General features: G+C 36.3%; 1 protein-coding gene across 1 annotated transcript in view; it reads left to right on the top strand.

The window, feature by feature from the left end:
• LOC140154593 (uncharacterized) overlaps nucleotides 1–16757 on the top strand; it is a 28351-nt gene extending 11594 nt beyond the window's left edge. Inside the window, exons 3-8 of the mRNA XM_072177162.1 lie at nucleotides 5994–6043; nucleotides 6837–9107; nucleotides 11551–11722; nucleotides 12457–12524; nucleotides 13269–13414; nucleotides 13608–16757. Of these exons, the coding sequence (XP_072033263.1) occupies nucleotides 5994–6043; nucleotides 6837–9107; nucleotides 11551–11722; nucleotides 12457–12524; nucleotides 13269–13414; nucleotides 13608–14252 (3352 nt within the window). The 3' untranslated portion in view covers nucleotides 14253–16757. The remainder of the gene's footprint in view (nucleotides 1–5993; nucleotides 6044–6836; nucleotides 9108–11550; nucleotides 11723–12456; nucleotides 12525–13268; nucleotides 13415–13607) is intronic.
• The last annotated feature ends 1350 nt before the right edge of the window (nucleotides 16758–18107 follow it).

Raw genomic sequence — 18107 nt, 5'->3', positions numbered from 1 at the left:
CTGCCCTCTATCGGGAGCTAATTTATAGTTTAAGCTTGTTGGATATCCATATTTCGTGGTTTGTGGTTCTTTGTAGCCCTGTGGGGCAATCTAGTTGCATATCCAAATTTCGCGGTTTGTGGCTCTTCATTTCATTTCATTTCATTTTATCACGGTTTGTGGTCTTAATTTGTTGGATATCCACATTTCGCGGTTTTTGGTTCTTTGTAGCCCTGCGGGGCAATCTAGTTGGATATCCCTATTAAGCGGAGGTTGTCGGCGATCTTTCGCGGTTTGTGATTTTAATTTCTCTTATCAAGCCCTCTATCGGCAGTTAATTAGTTTAAGCTTGTTGGATATCCAAATTTCGCGGTTTGTGGTTCTTTATAGCCCTGCGAGGCAATCTAGTTGGATATCCAAATTTAACGGCAGTTGTTGGCGATCTTTCGCGGTTTGTGGTCTTAATTTGTTGGATATCCATATTTCACGGTTTGTGGTTCTTTATAATCGATAAGCCTGCGGGCAATCTTGTTGGATATGCAAATTTCGCGGTTTCTGGTTCTTTGTAGCCCTGCGGGGCAATCTAGTTGGATATCCCTATTAAGCGGCGGTTGTCAGCGATCTTTCGCGGTTTGTGATTTTAATTACCCTTATCAGGCCCTGCCCTCTATCGGGAGCTAATTTATAGTTTAAGCCTGTTGGATATCCATATTTCGTGGTGTGTGATTCTTTGTAGCCCTGCTGGCTATCTAGTTGATATCCAAATGTCGCGGTTTGTGGTTCTTTATAGCCCTGCGGTGAAATCTAGTTTGATATCAATATTCAGCGGCAGTTGTTGGCGATCTTTCGCGGTTTGTGATTTTAATTTGTGACAATTTATAATATTTATTGCAAATATAATTTCAGATTGAACTGTGAACAGAGCCAATGATAAATGTGTTTTAAATAACGAAGATGTCATGATAGTCAGGCATGGTGAAAGCATCTGGATGGTGAAAGTAGGCCTAGGCCTAGGCCTAGATGAGAATAAAAAATCAGACATGTTTGTTTGATGAAAAAAAAATAATATGATAATAGCAATGGATGTTCGAGATGGTGTTATTCTTGATTTATGACAATACATTGGTTAATAAAACATTAAAAAAAAAAAAGTGGTGGGAAGTTTCGAACCTGAGCAAAAATTCATAAATGGATTAGAAGTCCAGGACCTTAACCGCCGCCACGGGACGACCGTTATAACGACGTGTGAAAGTGGAGTATTTATTAATATGAATGTATGCTGTGGTCCGGAAAGAATAAAAGAATTGCGAAAAACCTGATTTTTTGGCGAATGGGATCCAGAATTTGTATGTAGGGTATCCAGGAATATACTAGGGTATATTTGAAAGTGAATCTCAAAAGGTAGTGCGACAGTGACAGCCATGTATGGCTGTAGCAGTGATAAAGATTGTGGATATCAGTATGATTAGCTATGATTTTCCACTAATTTTGGCTATGAAATACCGCGTGAAATAAAGCAAGAATGTTTATTTATTATCAAACAATCAGATTGACTGTATGATTGGTGTAACTTTTTGAATTAATGAGTTATTAAAATATGACACTTTGGACAGTAAATACGATTTAGCATGGTTTTAGATATATTTTGTACCCAGCTTAAAAATATCATAGAACAATAGCGTTTTGTTTCGATGTAAATATAGTCCCACGGTGCATCTTCTTATTCTTCTTTATCAGTCGTTTTTTTTAAAACTTGCTGGTCATGCTACCGCGTGACTCTAATAGAAACTCCCCAAAATTGATGTGATAAAACAATATCTTTTGTTGATATTGATTTATTTTATTAGCAATAAATAAAATTGTTAATAAAATCAATCTTATGGACAATTACCCATCCAACAACATGATCAAAGATGTGTTCTTGAGCGCAAAAATCTCATAAAGTGTAGCAGAAGGAGCAGAACTTGTAATTATGCTAAGCATGCAATTCTATATTATTTGTATTTATACAATTCCTCATGTTTTGCATAAAAGTGCAGTGAATACATAGCACTGAAAAGGTTAAAAGAGCAAAAAACTCACTCTCCAAAAGAGTGAGAAGACTGAAAACCACTCCAAAGGGAGCAGTAATGACTCCTAAGAGTGAAAATCACTCCTAAAAGAGTGAAAACTACTCCTAAAAGAATGAAAGCCACTCTCTCGAAGTATGATATAAGAGACATTACTTAGAAAAGAGTAATGTCCAAGTTAGAGCATACCTTAATATATAGAATATATGCCCTTGAAAGTATTTTGCAAGCTTTAAAATGACACCTCATGTGCTATCAAATTGATCAAGGCATTTATTTTTTCCTGTCTATTTTAATCTATATCTTGAAAAGCACTTTGCCACAAAGTCTGTGGTGCTGCATCACATATATTGCAGTATGGATGCAAGTTTCAGACATAATTTACCAGCCAAGACTAAAATTATATACCTATAAATTTCATGTTTCCCTGAAATTCTTCCCTAACAAAGATGTGAATTATCAGATCTTTGAAATGAACCCTTTTTCAGACACTTTTGTAAGTGTTTGTTTTTGTCCCTGAGCACTGCCCTATAGCTAGAGACTCAGTATAAAGAGATAAATTGTTAGTGTCATTTGAATACTTATCCCTTGCAACTCTGAGTTGAATCATAACCTAAAGTTGTCTACCGGAATACTAACAACTTCCTCTACATGTCCATGAGAATTTCCAATCTCAGTTCCAAATTATCAGCATGTAGATTATTATTGATAGTAATGTTTTTCCTTCTATTGTTTTGTTATACATAGTGTGGGAAATAATAATAAAAGATGTGGAAATGAGTGATATGAAAGTCTGGTTCAAGAAGATTTGAAAACAATTTGGTTTTATTGGTAGTGTCTTTATGTTTCCTTAATAATCATCCCGTATGGTATATAGGAGTATGGGTGCACCATGTGATGATTTAAAGGGAACTGGTTTAGAGTGAACAGAACAGACATGGAGATGTTTTGAAAACTGTAAATTTTTGACTACAGTTAAATGCTCTGTGGAAAAAAAAGTGAAGTTTTAACAAATTTTTTAAAGTTCAGGTGACACAAAGCCTGAACTTTCAAAACTTCAACAAAAAAAAATACATGTGCTTGTTTTTTATTTAAAAAGTACATGTTAGTGCAGGTATTGAATTCTTAGTGATTACCTTGCCAGCTTGTAAATATAGCTTAAAGATATAGGTTACAACTTAGTCATGCAGGGGAGGGAGGGGGTGCACCACCCGGTTATCCTTGCTATAATGGGCAGGAGTTAAAATGTAGAAAAAAATGATTTTTAAAAGTGTTTTACAGTATTAGGCCTACGCTAGCTGAATTAGCCTCTTCTACGGGCGGATGGTCCTTTCAAGTACGGTCAACCAGGTTGTGACTTTGGGATCTTTTTAATCAGCATACATGGTATACATGATTTCATGTCAACATGTTTATGCTTTATTTGACAGGATGTTTTGAAGATGAGCTGTTTTTAATGTTTTAATCATTGTTGTTTTCTGTACATGTGTACTAAGAAACTTCTTGGGTGATGTCATTTTGGTCCACTTTGTGCGACACATATTGATCAACAAAGAATGGGTCGGCACAGCCAAATAGCTTGCCCAGTCTTTGGAGAATTGACAAAATGACCTTTAAATAAATCTATTTGACCTGCATAGCTATTTGTGTCCTGTATTTTAGTTGGGCCAGGGTTACTTAACACCCATCATTTTAAAAACAAGCAAAGAAACAAATAAATTAACAAAACTGTCAATGAGACCCAAATTACAAGAAACATGAGCAAAAGAAATCATGATTTTATGGCCAAATAGGGGGGAATTAAGAAAGCTGCAACTCATTTCAACAATTACCAAGTTTGTTGAAGACATTTTCTTCTTACACCCAGCAAACACAAAAACGTTTTTAAAACGTTTTAAATAAGTTATATTTTGGGTTTTGGTTGAAGTAAAAACGTTTTAATAACATTAAAATGTCGGGTTATATAAAGGTCATGAAATCGTTTTAAAACGTTTTGTATGAAAACACACTACAACAATATTTTTAAAATGTTTTTGAAATGTCATTGTAAACTATTTTTGAAAATATTTTTGGCCAAATATTTTGTCAACACTTTTAAATAACATTATGTTAAAATATTTGCACCCAGCAAACACAGAAATGTTCTTAAAATATTTTTTACAAAACGTTTTAATAACATTTAAATGTCGGGTTATATAAAGGTAGTGAAAACATTTTTAAAACGTTATTGTAAATATTTTGGGCAAACATTTTTTGCAAAATATTTTTTCAACCCCAACATAAGATTCTGTTTAGAATGATTTGTACCAAGTTTTCACAAATGTTTTTGGAATGTTATTAAAACGTTGTTATATCCTTTATATAACCCGACATTTAAATATTTTCTGTAAAACATTTGTATTTGCTGGGCAGTAAATTACCAACAAATGTTATTTAATGTTATGAAAACATTTTATACCATTAATGTACCCTTTATATAACCCGACATTTAAACGTTTTCTGACAACCTTTTATAACCTTTTGCGAATGATGCGAAAACGTTTTGTGTTTGCTGGGCATACCCTACACTCTAAGAAATAAAGGTTCTAAATAGAACCTTTTTGTCCTCTCAGGAGAACCTCCCTCTTCATTAACTATATATGAGTTTGTATATACTATACATTATGAATCTTCTTTATTTATTTTCCATATAAAAAAAACAATCAAAATACATTGAAATTACAAATCTAAACATAAACAGTTTATGAAGGATAAGGCCAGCATTGACCATCCCCTTACCTAACTAAATTAAAACAACAGCAAAAACAAAGTATATATTTAAAAGCATATCACACAAGCAGTCTATAATATCGAATTGATTAATTCGAATTAAACAATTCATTGATGTTAGCACTGGGTAGTAGCCATTACTGCCAGTAGACAGGAAGTCTAGAAAGTTGACCTCAACACTGTTGGTGGTCTTCCTGTGCTTTTGAATGAGACAGCAGTAACCTTGGCCAATTTTTAGACTAAAATTTTGGATTTTTCAGATTTTTTTGTGAGTTTGTAAGTTTGTGAGAGCATAACAAGACAATCCGTCGATAGATTTTTATTTCCGTCGGTAAATATTTTTAAAATTCAGTTTTTCATAACATATTAAAAAGTCAGAGACCCCTGCTGTATAATAAATTAGCTAGGTAAGTTTTGAGTAACCTTGGTGAAAATTTTCAAAAAAGTGCCTATTCTTTTGTGTGTGTATGGTCCATCGCCTGTCACTTGGTAGTCTTGTAACACATCTAATGGTGCTGCCCATGGCCACTCGATGAATTGTTTAATTCGAATTAATCAATTCGATATTATAGACCGACAAGTTAGAACAAAAACGGGGCTCCAAATATTAGTTATAAAATGAGGTTAGCTGCGATTTAATTTACTTCGAAAGTGTTTTATTGAATTTGCTACTTTAATGTTATCGTTAAGGAAATTCCATAATAGTGGGCCGGTAGTCCTGGTTGAATGATCAGTGAATACTTTCTTTTTTGATTCTATTTTAAGGTTTAATTGACCTTTTCTAAGAGTGTAGTAATTAAACCTTAAAATAGAAGGTTTTTATTTTATTTTAAGGTATAATTACTATACACTCTCAGAAAATGGGTCTAAACTCAGTCCCCTATGAAACCTTCAACAGTTCTATAATTAAGAGGTTCTAAAAAAAGGCCAAAAAAGGTTCTACAAAGGATTAAAGAATCCTTTTAGAACCTAAAAGGGTTCTTTCAAATTAAAGAACTTTTTTCTGGAGGGTTCCATTATAGAAGACATTAAAGGGTTCTTTAAGTCCTTTGAGAACCTTTATTTCTGAGAGTGTACGTACATCATTCTATTTTATGATTTAATTACTAAAGGGTTTAATTTAATATGCTCCCAGCTGGCATATAAGGTTTAATTACTACATTCTTTTTTCTACAGGTCTTGTACAGGCCCTGCTGCAGGAGTAGGAAACAGATGCAGATTTGGAGGTAAGCAGAGTTTTTCATACCCAGTCAATTGTCAGACCAGTTATTTTCTATGCATTAAATTAAAGGAGTATTCTATAGCATCCCTTTTTCGTTCAGTAGATATCCATGAAAAAAAGCTTATTCTCCAAAATTAAAGTTGGTTCAGATTTTGTGTTTGTGAGTTATGCATGATTATGTGTATGGCATGCTCCATAGGCCACTGTGTTGTAATTTTGTAATGTAAACCAGAACATAATTCAAATTTAATACACAGGGGTACCAATTTTTTGTTAAACAAATTAATCTGCATGAAATATTTTGTACATAAACATTATTTAGCCAGAGGTTTTCCACTGTTCCAATGTTTCTTTTCTGCAATGATGGTTGAATAGTAATTATTTATAAGTACCCAGTTTTAACCATCGTTTATCAGTGGGAGCTGGTGGCCTAATGGATAAGGTGTCCGTCTAGTGATCGGAAGGTCCTGGGTTGGAACCCCATGCAGGCACATTCCCTTGCATTTTTTTTTCAAGTTGGGTTGTCATGGTTGTGTGCCGTGCAAGATTTGTATTTGTTGAACACTTTGGGTTGGTAAACTGTTCTTTTTTTCTTACTGAGTATGATTTTTTTATATACAGTCATGTATTCTAATACATCAAACCAAAAATGCCAGAGAGACACTGTTTTGGTACCCCTGTGTATTAATCCAATATAGATATCCCATAGTAAATCCTTATTCTGCTCTATAATGTCTTTGATAGCCCTAGTTGAGCTTGAAAGCACAATGTTAGTCTATGTCCATGTTTGCTTACAGATGCTGTGGTATGCTGTGTTAGTGGAGCAACATGTAGTTCTACAACAGATTATTGTGAATGCCCACTTGGAAAGACTGGACCTTTATGTGATCAAGTATGTCCTTTGAACTCAGATGGAACTGCTTGTGAGAGTGACTGTGGCAGCAACACATGCAGCCAGGAAAGTCGATGCAGGCAGCAGACTGATGCATTGTGTATATGTAATCCTCAATATGAGGGTCACAATTGTGAGCGATGTATAGTTGGCTTCAGAGGAACCTACTGTGATCTTGCTTGTCCTGTTGCATCTGATAGTGTATCTTGTGAGAGTGCCTGTTCTCGAAATCCTTGTAGTCAATATAGTAGCCCTACATGCATACAATCTCAGAGTGGATGTCAATGTAAGCAAGGTGCCAAAGGGATCAACTGCGAAATCACATGTCCTACTTCAGAAACTCTCTCCTGCGAGATATCTTGCATTGATAATCATTGTCATACTACGCACACATGCAGAGAAACTGCGACAGGATGTCAATGTATTGCAAGTCATTATGATGCAACATGTGACAGAACATGTCTAGCCCCTGGGTCCACTGGCCTGGACTGCACTATTGCATGTCCATTAGGAAGCGATCTTCGGACCTGTGAATCAGACTGTACAAGTAATCCATGCCACCAAGCCAATACCTGTCGACAAACTTCAGCTGGATGTCATTGCCTACCAGGATACTATGGTCAAAACTGCAACCTTTGTAACCCACGAGAAGTTGTAAACGAATGCCGGGGATTTTGTGAATACAACGGGTATCCGTGTGAATCTGGGAGTCACTGTGATATAACCAGTGGACAATGTAGTTGTCCAGATGGACTGTCAGGAAGTGCTTGCCAATATTGTGAAGATGGTTACCAAGGTGGTTGCTCACAGTTCTGTGAATCAGATTGCTATGGAAGCAACTGGGTGTGTAACACAAAAACAGGATCATGTGAATGCGCTACTGGTTTCTCTGGGCACAACTGTAGAACATGTGATCCTGGCACTCATCTGCAACAATGTAGGGACTTCTGCCCTGACAGCTGTGATACAGGAATCATGTGTGACATTACCGCAAGACAATGTGTCTGTAAAACGGGATTTTCAGGATCTTCTTGTGAATATTGCTATCCATCAGAACACCCAAACCAGTGCAGAGAGTATTGTGAATATAGAGGCTACGCATGTGAATCTGGTTCTTCATGTTTAATTACTACAGGAAAATGTGCATGTCCAAAAGGTCAAGATGGAAGTACTTGTCAGTATTGTACTTCCAGTATGCACAATTTAGAGTGTAAGAACTTCTGTCCACAAGGGTGTTATGGTACATACCAAATATGTGACACTCAGACTTCACAGTGTGAGTGCTATGGTGGTTTTACAGGTGCAGATTGTGATATGTGTGACCCTACTGACCATCAACGTAGTTGTCTTGACTTCTGCCCGCACATATGTTCAGTGGGAACATTCTGTGATATAAACACAAGAACATGTACTTGTGAAGATGGATATTTAGGAGATCAATGCATGTATTGTCGGCCAAGTCTTAATCCTCAGGGATGTACCCAAGACTGCAGTTACTATTGTGAAAAAGGAGACTGTTACGTTCCTACAGGAGAGTGTGTGTGTTATCAAGGGTTCAGTGGTCCTGACTGCAGTTTATGTGAACCAATGGAAGCAAACAACTACTGTAGAAGTTACTGTGATGTAGAATGCCAAAATGGAGGTCTGTGTGATGTTTATGATGGGACTTGTTATTGCTCAAATCCGAATTACAGTGGTAGTGACTGCAGTCTATGTAACAAGACACTAGAAGCTGGTGCATGTCGTAGGGTATGTGGTAAAGAATGTCTCAATGGTGGACTTTGTAATACATCATCGTTAGTGTGTGAATGCTCTCCTGGGTATGTCTTAGGAGACTGTAGTTGGTGCGATCCACAGGAGGATTCGAACCAGTGTCTTCAACACTGCAAAGTTGAATGTCTTCATAATGGACATTGTGACACTCTCACAGGTGCCTGTGAATGTCAGGAGAATTACACTGGATCTGATTGTGGGTTATGTATACCACGCTTACACCCTAACAGGTGCCACAACTACTGCGGTGTGGAATGCAAGAATAATGCCACATGTAATACACAGTCTGGATCTTGTGTCTGCCTTCCTGGATATAATGGATCTGATTGCTCCGAGTTATGTGTGGAATGTAGAGTACCTATTTGTGACCTGGCAACTCAACAGTGTGAAGGTGCTACCCAAGGTAAGTCCTTCATTTCTTCCATACTTTTATAAGATTCTTCCATCCTTCAGTCTTTCCACCCATCCACCCACCACTCTATGTGAGTGATATGAAGTTGTAAAGTTCTGCAGACACCTTATATTTTTCAACCTAAAAATCCCAAGATAAGTTTGGCAAGTAGTATACAGTGTGCAAAACAATTACGAAACCAGTTGCTTTTACCCCTATATATTCTAAACAAAGGCAGATATGTCATGTCATAATTAGAACCAGAAGCAAATAGCTGCATCTTTAAGACCTCATTAGTTAAAATCGGTCAAAAAATAAAGCCACAATAATCAAAAACCCAAGGAAGATGCAAAAAGTTGCAGTTTTGCTCCATTACATGCCCTATTGATTTGTACACAAAGTGTTCTTGAACAAGAGAACTAACATTGTGCTTCCATTGATTGGTACATTAAAATAGTGCTGTGCTTTCCATCGATTAGAACATGTCCAAGTAACATCAGAACAAAATATGTCCCCTCTATATTATACGTAAACCAAAACCTGGCCACTGACTTGAGTGTACATGCCTTCCTCGGCATGCGAGTTCTGGGCCTCCAAATTCTGGCCTGGCCCAGGGCCCCCATAAGGTAAATCCCACTCTGGTTAAAAGGGCCTGTACTGCTCCTTGTCCATGGGCCCATGATGCTCTTGCTACGACCCTGGAAAATGTCCACCTTTTTTTCTTCAGGTGACATTTAATTATGGAATATAACCTTTTTAAATGGCCCATTCTCCGTTAAAGCATCCAAGTTTGGTCTCAGGAATGACAAAATGCCAACCACAAAGAATCCCGGGGGTACTCAGTACAAATGACCATACGGGACGATGCATAAACATGGGTAGCATTTTCAGCCTTCTGGTATATCAATGACCCCTTTTTAAAGCCTATTTTGGTATATGAATGGGTCCTTTTTCAAAATTTTCTCAATTTTTAGGAAAACAGCCCAATTTTTCCTTAATCTAGCAAAATTTTCAAAATTTTCCCAAAATTTTGGGAAAATTTGTAAAAACTAAGACAATTGTGGGTAAATTCGCCAAAAATTTTGACGTGCCGCAAACATGGGTAGCATTTTCAGCCTTCTGGTATATCAATGACCCCTTTTTCAAAGCCTATTTTGGTATATGAATGGGTCCTTTTTTCAAAATTTTCTCAATTTTTTCGGAAAACAGCCCAATTTTTCCTTAATCTAGCCAAAATTTTCAAAATTTTCCCAAAATTTTGGGAAAATTTGTAAAAACTAAGACAATTGTGGGTAAATTCGGCCAAAAATTTTGACTTTTGGTATATCAATGGGTCCAAATTTCTTGACAAATTGGTATATTTATGGGTCTACTTCCAAAATCTCAGCGGCACGTCCCTACCAAAACCAAACTTGAGTACCCCCCCGGGCAAAGAATTCATAAAATTCATTCAGAATTGTAAACTTTAATAGTTTAAGAACACAAAACAATGCATGGGTGATTTTTCAACAATATTTCATTTTTGAGCAATATTACTTGTACGTATTGGGGGTAACGTATCAGTGGTAACGTGCAAGTGTAAAAACTGACCGACTTAATACCCATACTTGATCAGTCATCACCCAATGTACTAAAGTCTGGTATGGTATTTGGCTTCATTTATAACCGCGTATTTACCAAGGGGAGTAGAATTTAGGTAACGTATCTGTGAAGGCATGAACGTAACGTCAGGACTTTTTGCCATTAATAGACCTGATTTTTTTTACTTTGAAACCATTGTGTTTTGTTCCATATATATAATATAACTATGGAGCCTGCTTGATCCATCACATATGAGAACATTCATCTAGTTAATTATTTTCACAGATTGTTATCCATTAGAAATATGGTAACGTATCTGTGAACAATATTGGCGACATAGTCTGAAAGACCTGTTGGAAAAATTTAATAATCTGTGTTGTGATGATTTATACTTTATAATTAGGGCATGATACCAGCTAATGAAAAGTACCTATAATCCATTATGTGCGCGCATGTTTAGAGAGCAGGGACACGTTATACTGAACACACCTTGGCTGGCGCCATGGAGGAAAACAATGGACATGCATAATCAGCTTTATTGTTTTATACTTTCTAGGCATGTTACAACCTCTAGCCTCACACATTTTAAAAAGCAACTCCTAAGTATTAATTATATTAATAAAAGTTATTTCTTTCTGAAGAAACAAGTCTGAATACGACTTGAAACTATGGGCGACACATATTTGGCATTTTGAACACTTTATCGGAGAATGTGCCAAATGTGGAAAATTTAGGACCACAATTTATATTTGAAAATATAACAATATGTTGGTTTTAATTTATAGTGTTAGGGACAATGAACAATGAATTCGTATCACACATAACATATGGGTTTTATTTTTGATATTTCCATGTTAAATGTTGTTACCTTTAGCTCCAAACTTCAGTATGGCAAGTAGTGGTCAAACAGTGGATCCACAAGGAGTTAGGAAAAACAGGAACCAAATTCTACTTATTGGGGTCGGCAGTGCAGTGGCAGCCATCTTAATTGTCATCATCATTATTCTTCTCATAAGTGTTTGGCGGAAGGGAAGCAAGAAAGACAGGTATGTGATTATAGTTAGGAAAGACTGAAAATGGTCATTTGTTTCTTTAGGGAAAGCATGTCATGTCAGAATGCAGCCGCTGTAGGACATGGGTCATGTGACGTATATAAGGCTGGCAAAACTACATGTTCAAAATAGACAGCAATTACAAATCGAAATACAACATACTTACCGTATTACTTACAGTAGAGATAGTTGTTCAAACTACAACGGTTTTAGAATGACATAATTTTTCTTTGACAACACATAACGTTAGAATTGTTTGTGAAAATTTCTTGATTACGTGTTGATCTAAAGGCTATGTAAAAAATGGCGGTATTGCAATCGAGCCCCCTCCCCCACGTCAGAATGGTTAGAATTGTACAAAAGCCCCATCCCTCAATACCTGGTACAGTGCGGTATAGTAGCAAGGAAATGTTAAGCGAAGTGAAATAAAATACACTGATGTCAAAATTATGATCTCCTTATGAAACCTTAGGAGTTTGAACAAATTGTTCCATCCTGCAAAGGGCACATAAAGCTGCAGGTCTACAACAGAGCTAGTGAGCTGGCCAATAACCTCCAGCATAATTTTGTAGCAGATAAGTGTCAATGCCCATCATATATAATAAGGATTCATAATGTAAACACATCCTAAAGTTTGTAAATAGTAATAAATTGTAAATACTTTTAATACATATATAAACACTTAAGTAAAGCGAAATCAAACCATGTTGTGTGTTTTCTTATTTCAGGTTTTCGCCATCGCAAGCAGTCGGTGATCATGTACCAGTGATGGACAGTCAAGGACCACCTAAACATGGTAAGTAAACACATACACATGCACCCCCACACACACACACATCTAGTAGGGGCAATATGTTACTGCTATCAAACATCGACATTGTGTAAAACCCTTACACCGAAGACATAACTTCCCCTATCTGACATTGGACACACATAGTCAAACTGTAGTGAACCATGGACATTTTCATATAGCCGTCTCTGGGGCACATAGCATCAAATACATTTTTATGCTATCAGCAATTCATTGCAGATATAAATAAAGGGAGGACAGTCTCCCATTGTAGGTGTGTCCTTGTTTGATAGTTAAGTATCAGGTGTGTCTTCTTTTGGCATTATAAATAAACACCCCATACTGACCATATTGGTACAGGATGACACATGTTCAGCACACAATGTACTCAGTTTTAAGTTAAGGGAAGGGTTAAGGTTATGATCATCATCTGGGTTTTAGAAAAATTCAGACAACCAGAAAATGACACACTGTGAATTTGAAAAGGATATTATGATAGGAATATACCATGCTCTACAAATATGTACAAATATTTGTAATAATGTGATTCTGAATTAAATCTGGAGCTCTGCGAACACACTTCATTTTTGGGACATCAAGTAGAGAAAAATTTAGTATGCATCCTTCTTTTTCAGAAAACACTAATGCATGGACAAACATACACCAAAATACAGTTCTATAGTCAACTTTTTTTCTTTACCCAGTCTCCTCCAAATAATGTACTTGATCTTTTTTATCCTTCCCCTATAGACAATACCTACTGCAGTCAAGCCAATATCCTGATGTCTACAAGATCCTACTCTCAGCCAACTGATGATGAATATGATGCAGTATGTAATAGTGAAACTGGAATAGCAGAGTCACAAGACTTGTATACATATTGCAGCACACAAGAGGTTTGTTTATTTATTTATTTGCTTGTTCCTTTAACCAATTGATTGTTTCATAAGCCTACTGTAACAAAATAGTTACAAAATGCTAATCTTCTTTAAATGGAACTCTGGCTCATACCTTATTACAGCAGTTGAATATAGCTTGGCTATGTCATTTAGCATTCATTCTAATTAGATTTATTTTTGGATGTTACAGGTGCAGGGCAAATTAAGCGATTCTGGAAACTTCAGCGAATCCAACTCCCAAATATATGCTTATGCCAGTCCAGATCAACTTCACAGTACTACTTCTGAGCCATACAACAGCTTGGACTTTTCTGGAAACTCTCGGAAATCTCAACTCCCTGTAGTAGTCGATGCTCAATACAACAGGCTCGAAGTAGGGCCCACCTCTGATCAGTCAGGGGTGGATTCATCTCCTTGTATCAAACCTGGTAGAGTTAAAGGCAACATGTATGAAGATCCAGCAGATCTGATCCCTCCGGATAAACCTTCTCCAGCCAGGAGTATACCACCATATGCTCAGGTGAAGAAAGTTAAGAAGGGTGGAGAGGCCAAAGGTGCAAAATTGGACCGGAAACGTCCAGCAACGATGACATTAAAAGAAGATAAATTAGAAGATGGTTTAGCAAATCCATCTAGTCCTAGATATACTGTGGTAGAACCCGATATATCAGACACTGATTCTGAGGACACTTTTCTGCAGCAACCTGATACAGGAGAAGCATCCAATCCTTATGCAGAGGCTTGTCGTGAAGTTGGGAATGGGCCTTTCCAAGATACAGATAACAGTACTTCTAAATCTCGCATGCCACCTTATGCTAAAGTCAACAAAAAATAAGAAATCAAAAGCTAAATCAAATGTCGATAGAAGTGTTTATGATCGATTGCAGCGCCCTCTAACTACGCAGTTTACCATTGAAGACAGTGATGATACAGAGTCCGACCAAATTGGTGAATACTCTCATTTGATAGCCAACCCACAACTCAAGAAGGGCTATAGTAAACTGGATTATGGTTCTCCACATGCAAACGGCTCCAAACCACAATTTCTGTCTGCCAATACCTATGCAGAGTTGCAGGTATCACCAGAATTCAGCTAGGTGTGGCTGGATGACCAATACTTGACCAAATTGTGTACTAAACATTAAACTTGTTCATGTCTAACAGAACACACTTTAAGATACCATGTTTTAAATTGCAAAAATGTTCTCTGCTTAGAGGGGCGTTTCAGTATACAGTATTGGGTTTTAATCATTGTATATCTCGGTGTGGGGGGAGGCACTCAACTTTAGAATTGATTGTATGTGCCTGTCAATAGGCCCTTTATTGTTGAAGTTGAATATACTCAATGACCCCCTTTTTTTAAAGTCATATCCGTTGACCCCCCTTTTTTAGGTGCGTTTACCCAATAACCCCATTTTTTCTAGAATTGCGTCATCAAAATGATACAAAATAATGACAAAACTTTCAAATTCTCTGATTTCAGCAAATTTGTATTGTGAATTTGGGAAATTTTACATGAAATAGACTTGCTCCATTTTTTTCGAAATTTTCTACCTAATGACCTCCTTTTTCCGAAATTGTATACCCACCCCTTTTTTCAAAATATTATTCCCAATGACCCCCTTTTTCATAGTGTTTGTACCCAATGACCCCCCCCCCTTTTTTTTTAAAACAATGTTTTGTACCTATATAGGCCCCTACTTCGCAACTCCGGTAGGCACATACCTATCACTTCTAAAGTTGAGTGTCCCCCTGGGTATATCTACATGTATATTCTAAGTTTGCAAATTTGTTTCTTAAATTGTTTTTGTATATTGCGCCTTCAACATCTTGTTTTGATGGTATCGTGTGTTATAAATCCATTAAGTTAAGTTATACAACTTAGAGCTTACAATGTGATTATACACTGATTTCAAAAGTAGTCATTTGGCTTGAATCCATTAAGGGGTACTGTCAAGTCTCAGAATGCATAAAGTAAATGTGCCGTAACTTCTTTATTCGATTACTCACAGATAAAATACAAAAGCATATATTTTTCAATGGAAAGGAGTCCAGGAATATACACAGATTTTGTACAAAAACAATCACAGCTTTTCTTTCCTCTTTTTGGTTGCCATACTTTTTCTTTGAAATGTATTTCAAATATTAAGGCAAAGAAATATGACCTTTTTAGTCATTTTGAGTCCAAATTTGGTAAATAATTAAAAAAATAAGGTAGATAAAAAATGTGAAAAACATCCCCTAGAATGGATCTCAAGATTAAAATACATACAAAGACCAAATTTTAAACATGTACATTTTTTATATTGTATCCAAATTCAACTGTGATTTTTGTGTGATTTTCTCCATTTTAAAGAGTATACAATTTTTGTATGACAATGTGTGAATCAAGTGCATGTAGTTGAAACACTTTTACTGAAAGAATTTAAGAGACTTGACAACCTTTTTTTGAACAGATTTATGGAATAGGGTTACATTTTCTGAATGAATTTCACAAAAATCTGCTGTGTGTATAATGGACAAATTGATGTCCAAAAATGCCAGAAAGTTACCACTGAAAACTGGGTATTGTGATCACATAATGCAAAGTGACCAATAAACAGTATAAGGTCAGAATTTCAGAGATATTTGAGTACCTGAAACCCAGTAACTATGGGCAACAAGTATACCTGCAAGAACTTAAAAAGTGTCACATAGGCCTATCATAGAAAAATTATAATTGTCCTGCAACTTTGAAATTAACTTTTTGTACCCAATTCTAAAGAAATGAAATTTTTTTCAAAGTACCCAGCAGTTCTTGATTTTTTTCTGGATCCGTTGTAACTTTGCTATATGGCCCCATGTCACAGAAGATATCTAACACTTCCCACAATACATTTCTTCCATTTCAATAATCTGCACTGAGCTACTATCCAGCGCAGCATGGGTCGATAGTGTCAAAAGGTAAAAGGTTTTGCCTCAATAAACAGAGCACATCCAGAGCTTACAAACTATGTTTATTTTATGATTATCGACCCTCTATAGGAGTGTCAGTTGTGACACGATCTAGTCCATGGAGGTCAAAGGCGGCAAATTTAAAATTGATATATAAAAAGGCAAAAAAACAATGAAATATGTAAGAAAATAGACATCACAAAATTTCATAACTTGCTAGACCTTCAAAGTCTTCAATATAGCCCATTGTTTGTAATAATTATAGGAACTCAATTTTCAAAAATGCCTCCTTTGGACGCCATGGACCAGATTGTGTCACATTTAATGAAATGAGATGATGTAATATGTTGCAAAGTATTCTGGGAAGGGCAAGACAACTTTGCTGGCCTTGTGTAGATGTGTCACATGTAATGGGCTATTCCAAAAAATAGGTGCACACCCCCTATAGAGGAGTAAATTTTCAATCAAAGAAATGTCCGGATTTCCAAGTCTGCTTTCTGAAAACGACTGGAATTCCAGTTGCCAATGTTACTGGAAAAACCTTGGAAATCCAATCAAATGAAGGAAAAATCACGGAAATGTTAAAATGAGCTCTCAAATTGAGGATTTCTGATTTTGAACTATTGTTCTGCGGATTTTTTTGCCTTTGGGCACTTTAAAAGTCTGGATTTCCAACAGTCACGACTGGACAAAAAGTCCGGATATCCGAACTCCTCTATAGGGGGTGTGCATCTATTTTCTGGAATAGCCCAATATGATGATGTGGTTAAGTATATCCACCATACTGTCAAGGAGATACTATAATCACTTATTAATCATCTTTTAATATATATACTAGAGTAGCAATTATCTGTACTGTACCTTAACAAGTCATAGTGGCGATTAGTGCTATGAGCAGGCAACTTTACTTTGCAAACCTCTTCTGAACTTTATCATAGTTTATAAGAGCTATAGTATGAGTAACATCTATGTCAGAGTGATTCAGGGTTATGTGTAGAAATAGTGGAATCCGTTTATTCATGGTTGGCATTCCACTTGAGTAGATCTTTACCTGATCAATACCAAATAAGCAATGATGGCCCCAAAATGTGGTGGAGTGTCTTTTTTTTTTTGGGGGGGTCAGGTGGCAAATTTAGGGGCATGGACTGTTACCCATTATAAAGAATTCCCACACAACAAATACTGCCATACTTTATAGTCTGTTGCTCATTTAAAATCGGGTTTAAATCAGTTTTGGTATGTTTGTGCAGCCAATTTAAATTTAGTTTTAAAATGTAGATAATGGCTACAAACCAAGTCTGTTTTATGCAGGCCCATATGCAGGGAGGGGGTTGTACCCCCAAATATTCACCTTTTGCAATTTTTTGTTTGTTCAATAAAGAGATCCAAAAGTAGGAGATAAAGTCCACTTTTTGGTAATAAGGCGTTTAAAAAAAAAAAAAAAAAATGGGGGGCCAAGGTCCACTTTTTACAAAATAAAATGTGTGCAACCACACTTTCTATTCGTAAAAGGTCCACTTTGTGGTCCTGCAATCCCAATACATCCTGCATATGGGCCTAGTTTTATGTTTTATTTAAACATCCCATGAAGGCAAGCAAGGTATATTTTCAATGTATTTGAAGAAACAACATGATCCCTATGTTATATCCGTTTAGAGTGAAAGTGCCTAACACCAGTATGCTATTAGTAACATCTCATTAAAGGTGAAACTATAGCAAAGTCCAATCTCTTTTGGAGAGACTTATATAGTGCTAC

This window comes from Amphiura filiformis, chromosome 1 (assembly GCF_039555335.1).
Source record: "Amphiura filiformis chromosome 1, Afil_fr2py, whole genome shotgun sequence".
Classification (NCBI taxonomy): domain Eukaryota; kingdom Metazoa; phylum Echinodermata; class Ophiuroidea; order Amphilepidida; family Amphiuridae; genus Amphiura; species Amphiura filiformis.
Note: the sequence above shows the minus strand (reverse complement) of the source record. Positions and strands in the feature narration are given on the sequence as shown.